General features: G+C 45.3%; 1 protein-coding gene across 1 annotated transcript; it reads right to left on the minus strand.

The window, feature by feature from the left end:
• Window positions 1-2,646, minus strand: ptgfr (prostaglandin F receptor (FP); the record flags this gene model as incomplete). Its single annotated transcript, XM_084436106.1, has 2 exons — window positions 1-312; window positions 1,852-2,646. The coding sequence occupies 2 exons, from the start codon at window positions 2,644-2,646 to the stop codon at window positions 1-3; spliced, it is 1,107 nt and encodes a 368-aa protein (XP_084292232.1).
• Window positions 2,647-7,447: the final 4,801 nt, after the last annotated feature.

Consider the following 7,447-nt stretch of genomic DNA (forward strand, 5'->3'; position numbering starts at 1 on the left):
TCAGGCGCATGTCATGGGCTTGATCATGGTGTCAGGCAGGGCTCTCAAGTCCATGCTGTAGCAGTCAGGCCTGCTGGAGACGGAGACGCTGGTCTCCACAGAGCCCTTCAGAGTGCTGTGGAGGGTGTGGGAGGACCTGGGGCCCTTGCAGCGATGGAGGAGCAGGAAGAGCTTCTTCAGGACGGCCTTTCTCAGCAGGATGTAGACCCAGGGGTCCAGGATCTGGTTCCAGGTAGCCATGCGCACCAGAAGCAGCAGGCGGGAGTAGGCCTGGTCATCCCCAGCTCCTGTGCTCAGGATGATCACGTTGACCTGAGGAGGAATGTTTCACATGGTTGTGGGAAAGGCTGATTTTAAACATATATATATATATATATATATATATATATATATATATATATATATATATATATATTTGTTATATATAATATTTTAAATAAGTTTACTAAATTATATATCTGGCTTGTCATGACCATTGTAATATTGTGTCAGAGTACCAAGTTGGCGAAATGTTATGGAATTATTATTATAATAGTTATATTACAGGCATGTAATATCAATGTTATATTACAGAGGCATGTTTAAAAACCTCGGGATCACCGGTGGACAGACAAAAAAAATACCTTGAATTATATTTATACTTCTAGCTTTGTGAGATTTTATCATACTGTACACATAAATCATACACATAAACATCCAGAAATAAACATTAGAATCACAACTTTATTATTTGCCAGTGCTTCAATCTTAAAGTTGTTTTTTTTTGCCACATGTGTATGATACAATCTGATGAAGTTAGAAGTATAAATATAATTATTATATTTATATGGAGTTTTTTTTTATGTTAATTAGACCAAAAGTATACCTTATTGACAAAAATTATATTGACAAAACAATTTGTCACTGTAGTTTTGTGTGTTTTCACACTATTATTTATAACGTATGTGTTTGTACTGTAGATCTCTTTAAAAGCTGCATATGATTCTGACCAAACTATTGATGGCATATACTGTACATGTAACTGTGATTGTCCGTCAAATAAAAATTCTCAATCATTTTGAAGAAGGTGTGTGTTAAGTCGATGAAATGTGGAATATCTGACCACACCAAAAGCGTAGCTTCTCTGGATTAAGCACGGACCTCAGAGGGTTAAGATGTTGAGGTGTCGGGGACACAAGCACAGTACAGAATGCTGCTACACTATCTAATAAATCCTAGGCCATTAAATATATACTTAAAATTGAATCCAGCCTGAGAAAGTATGCTGGTGCTTCGTATGCACACTAATTGCAATTAAGGGACAGTAGACAACATATTTATTAATGTCTAACTGTAAACAGACTCACTGACCTTTCCCTCAAATAACATTGTGCTAATGATCAATCTCAATCTAAATTGTAATAATGTGCTGAGTAATAATCTATTCATGAGACCTTTGTCTGAGATAATAAGTAAATGACAGATGAAAAAATAAAACCATTATGGGAGAGCTATTCATCACATTAAGCATGCCTGTTCTTCTCACATCACATCGTATAACAGTCCCTTGTCTAGTGTAGTAAATTGCCAGATTGACAGACCTCTACTTGGCAAAATAAACTATTCTATTCTATTTTATTCTATTCCATCTGTACATTCCAAATGGAGGGACAATAAAAGAAAATTATCTTTGCATTCCATGATTAGCCTAGAAGTGCCTCAATCCGAACCAACAGACAAATCACACCCCAGCCAAAAACCCATCCCAAACCAAGTCTTGGTTGTTAATATTAACAAATAACACAGCAGGATACAATTCATGGGGATACAGCTGCGACTGGACATAACAGTAACAGTAGGAGGAATCCTTACCAGTAAAGGGCCCCAGCAGACACAGGACACGGACATGATGGCCAGGAGCTGGCAGATCATCTCAAAGTGGTGTGAGGCGCCTTTGCGGTGACGCCCCTGCCGACACCAGGACCGCAGCAGGGTCCAGCTGGTCAGCGCGTTGCACACGATGGACACCAGCAACGCCAGCAGGCCAAGCAGGGAGAAGAGCAGCGGCAGCAGCACGTCCACCCAGTCGCGGGGGCCCTCCATCCGGAAGAAGCACCAGCTCTGGGAGCCCTGGATGTGGTAGGGCCTCCACAGCAGGAAGGGGAGCAGCGCCACCAGGGCGGCCAGCAGCCACGTCATCCCCAGCAGCCTCTTCATGTGGTGGGCCGTCACGGCCGTGGAGTGGAAGAGGGGCTGGGTGACCCCGATGTAGCGCTCTACCGCCATGCCGCTACCCAGCAGCAGGGGGCTCAGGCCAAAGAACACCATGCAGGCTCCAAAGAGGCTGCACAGGACGTGGCGGGGGTCGAAGGCCTGCCATCTCTTGTGGGAGCCATAGACGTACAGCACCAGGGAGCCGATGATGAGGTGGCCCAGGAGGTCTGTGAGCACCAGACTGCTGGCGGACAGCAGGAAGGACCCTTTGGACTTGAGGCGGAAGCGGCGGTAGGCTTTGACCAGGATTATCAGAGCCAGGTTGTTGGAGAAGATGCCTATCACCATGGAGATGACAGAGGCGGTGACAGCAGGCTCTGATTGGGGGCAGTTGGTGCTGGTGACGTTGACCTCTGACCTGCAGCCAGTCTCTGCACTCCAGTTGCCTGACATCATCAAGGTGTGGTCCAGGCTTAGGCTAAGAGCAGAAGGTAGGGCAGCCCCCACACAGGGGCTTTCACTGTTTTACCTACTTTACTGTGGAATCATTAGTCATTTATAAAGGGATATTGATTAAATACTTTATAAAATACCTTCTAGTGAGTCAGGCTGCACTTAAAATAACGGTTTACTGAGTGTGGTCATGTCTTTTATAGCACAAAGCCTTTCAACATACATTCGTTTGATGGAGACAGACTATTCCAGCAAAGAAAATGTAAAAGTTTGATTAGAATGAAATCCAATTTGTAGGCTTTTCAAAGTTTTCTTAATGTCCTACTACAATTCACACGTTCATTTAAAATATATACTGTAGCCTATATATATCAAAATCCACGTGCATCCAGCATAATACTAGGACTACTATTACTACTACTACTACTACTACTACTACTACTACTACTACTAATAATAATAATAATAATAATAATAATAATAATAGCCTATTAAAAAAATCCAAAACATTAGGAATTATTTAGCCGCATAAAAATCCTCACCTCAGCAATTCTTCAGCTTTTGAACTTCGTCTTCAGTCCATTAAACGTGCATATGGCTTTCAACTCATCTTGAGTTGCTTTACAGCAATTGATAGGCTATGTAATATGAACGCCTCGAAGTCTATTTTCTCCCGCTAAATGTACTGCCTGGAGAGTGCCCTGCACCTAAAGACCTGTCACTGGTCCGCTCTGCCGCATCATTGAACTGAACCTTCTATTACGCACCCCACTGCTCAGCGACAGCAGATGCGGTTTAAAGTCAACATGGTGAGAAGGACAGGAGAGGGGCGCGCGAGCCCTAGCCCACTATCAGATCTGTCGCACTGATAGCCTGCGCAGACATAAAGAAAATACTTTGACGCTTTGTGGAAATAAAATAGATTGTTCATATAGGCTAACAATTAATGGCAATAAGAACAAATTGTGTCCCCATATTTTTCTATGGCAAGTAGGCCTATCTGGCAAGTTCTAAAAGTGATTTTTTTAGAAGTTTTTAGTTTTTATTAGAACATTACAGATTAATAGGTTTGAGTTTGAAATGTTTTGATTCAATAAATCTTCAATCACTATGATTTCAGTCACAGCCCAGCAAGCACGGATGGACCCGGACGAATCCGGACGAGCCCGATTGGGGCCAACTGAAGTCATATCATGACTAGTCAGATCTGGACCAGAATATCACCATATTACAACTACAGTGGAAACTCGGACGAGCCCGATTGGGGCCAATTCAAGTCATACCATGACTAGTCATATCTGGACCAGAATATCACCCTATTTCAATAACAATGGAAAACGCTTATATATCACGGTTACAGTGATCAACCGCTTATAGGCTATGGATCAAAAAGCTTGGGCCAGAATCATTAGCTAGTAGTACTGTGGTAAACCTAAACGGGGAGGAGTTGGGATGAGGCTCAAGCTCCCCAAATTAGACTGATGAACCGCACCTGTGCCCGCCCATGGACTCTGTCCGAGACTCTGATAACACATAAATAGACAGAGCCGGGATTTGAGCGGGTCTCTTGGGGAGCGACTAGCGGTCCGACGGGACAGATAGGCTACATGTACAGAACCAGACCATTCGTAACCGCATTGTCTGCACCGGTATCGGGGGGTGGGAGCCGTTCGCGGTGATTTAGAGCCGCCGGCGGTGAAGACAGAGAGAGAGGAGGAGAATTGGGCTGATAGGGCCAGACAGTGCGCAGACGTCGAGTCTACGGTAGTGCAAAAGTCTACGGTCACTGTAGACAATTACGCCTTCTGATTGGTCTAGCCGACCGTAGACTCCCAATCAGATCGCAGTTTTGACCGTAGACTCCCAATCGGATCGCAGTTTGACCGTAGACTACCAATCAGAAGTCAGATATGCAAATCAGAGTTCGTTCGGGAGATTGAGCTAGAGACAGGTGCGTTATTTTTTGGTAAGAACAATTATTACATTTAAGATCAATTTAACCGTAGAATACACTGCTATTTACATTATATTGCTGTTATGCTCTTGTTGTTTGTCTTTTCGTCGAATTCCTTCCATTACATCCATCTTCTTCGAACGAAAAGAAGTTCTGTTAACAGGTAACGTTCCCGCTAGTTAGCCATCGTCTCTCTCGGTAACGTGATCGGAGTTGCTTAAAATTACCTAGCTATATATGTTATTAATCTCTGATTTACCACAGTGAAAAAAAAAAGCTGGCTACAACTGAAGACCCTGTTATAGTATAGACCCTTTTCACAGCAGCCATGATGACTAAACACAGTTGTAATTGATCAAATTAATTATAATCCCCATTCTATTTAGTGTGTAGCAGCCATTCCAGTAAGCCAGCAAACACAATACAGTATTAGGTCATAATTAATGTTAGTAATTACACTGTTTAACTGCTATGACCTGCTACATGTCTGCTGTGAAAAGGGTCAATTGATTATACATGATAGATCACCCAGTGAAGTTGGTGGTTCCATTTGGACAGTACCTGAACGCTTCATTCCACTGGCTTGTCCAGAATGATGTGGGCTACATGAAGTAGTAAGTACATATATAGTATTTGATTCAGAGTTGTATGATTTCAAGCTTTACTGTCATTCCAGTGAGATGCTGACAGAAAATTACTTCTAGATATGTTTATACAAGCCTATGCATGGTTGCTTTCATCTATCAACACAGTCTGATAACAGGTACGAGAGTAATAACAGCAATAATAACATCATCATTAATGTTGTAATGCATTGTACTATAATTGCAGTGTTATTGACAAGCACAGAGCAGAGGAGGCAGTCCCAGGTAGAAAGGGGGACATTAACCTCAAGTGGATCAAGGACTTTCTGGCAGAGTATGCAGAGAGCTTTCCACAGGTGGCCATTAACCTAGAGGCCAACATCGATAGGTCCATCTACGGCCAGAAAGGGTTCGAGAACACCACCTTCCTGGAGATGTGGGAGCTTTACCGGCAGTACACCGCCCTGAAAGCTAGGCCAGATGACTTTAGCAGTGAGAGGAAGGCAGTCATCTCACAGGCCTATAGCTCCATACAGAGGTGGTTACATACCCCTCCGACCCACATCTCAACAGCACAGATGAAGAGGTTTAGGAAGTACATTTATGATAAGAAGGACCAAGTAAGTTGTCTGAGTACACAGAACAGAATTGCAGAGTGACATGAATATTAATGTGCTATTATGTCAGATACTGTAGGCTAGATATCTAGAATGTATTGTAAGTCCAGACGTTTACAATGTTTTTGCTGTCTAGGAATTACACGGCTCCCAGTCCCAGCCGACTACCAGGCCCCAGCCGACTACCAGGCCCCAGCCGACTGCTGCACCGACTGCCAGGCCCCAGCCGACTGCTGCACCGACTGCCAGGCCCCAGCTGACCACCGCTGCACCGCCTGCCAGGCCCCAGCTGACCACCGCTGCACCGCCTGCAAGGCCCCAGCTGACCACCGCTGCACCGCCTGCAAGGCCCCAGCTGACCACCGCTGCACCGCCTGCAAGGCCCCAGCTGACCACCGCTGCACCGCCTGCCAGGCCCCAGCTGACCGCTGCACCGACTGCCAGGCCCCAGCTGACCGCTGCACCGACTGCCAGGCCCCAGCTGACCACCGCTGCACCGCCTGCCAGGCCCCAGCCGACTGCTGCACCGACTGCCAGGCCCCAGCCGACTGCTGCACCGACTGCCAGGCCCCAGCTGACCGCTGCACCGACTGCCAGGCCCCAGCTGACCGCTGCACCGACTGCCAGGCCCCAGCTGACCGCTGCACCGACTGCCAGGCCCCAGCTGACCGCTGCACCGACTGCCAGGCCCCAGCTGACCACCGCTGCGCCATCTTTGAGTGACTCCCCTGTAAGTAATATTCACCAACCATTATTTTAATGAGAAGATATTAAAAACTAATAAATAATATAATCCAAAATAATGAAGTAATCCACTGAATGAGATGATATTCACAACTACATAAACTTTGCATACTTACAAAAAATGTGGACATGTTTCAGGTTGAGCTAGAGGGTTGGGTGCGGCTCTGGGAAAATCCAGGTGGGATCCCGCTGGCGGACATCTCGTGGGTGAAGGAAGACGCCGAAAGAATGCTATTTCAATATCAATACGTTATTTATTTACTGTATCATGTGCTGCTTCTGTACATGTATTACCGTCCATCTTTTTGGTTTCTTCACAGAAGCCATAGATCTGAAGTGGGCAGCACAGCAGAGGCACCTGGAATGCCTCCAGGACCCTCCAGACATGGCGATGTATAGGGTGGCTCGCTCTACCACCATCAATGGCGTAGACGTGCCCTATTACAAGTGCATACGTGGAAGCAACAGCTTGGAGGGATTCCACAAATTCCTGCCACACATGATTCCAGGTACAATTTATTCAATATATTTATTTTTATAACAACCTACAGTACAGTATATTCCTGTGCTCAAGTTGATGCTGAAATTATGTGGTCATGTCGTTGCCTTTACTATGTGCTGCAGCTTTGGTGTCGTGTTTTTTCACTTTTTTTGATTTCACATTTATTCTTGAAGCATATCCAAGAGAATCCCTTCTAATACTTTGGAAAATATGCTAAGGTATTTCATTGTAATTTCCAGGTCCCCACTGTGCAGCTTGTCCCTACCAGGTTTACCTGATCAGCGGAATCGCACGGTGGAACTCAGACCGGAGTTCAGACGCGGTGTACGGTGGAAAAGGCCGCCATCACCGGACCTACTCGGCACCACTGCTGGATCGCCTGAACACCCGCTGCCAACAG

This window comes from Borostomias antarcticus (assembly GCF_949987555.1).
Source record: "Borostomias antarcticus genome assembly, chromosome: 3".
Lineage (NCBI taxonomy): Eukaryota > Metazoa > Chordata > Actinopteri > Stomiiformes > Stomiidae > Borostomias > Borostomias antarcticus.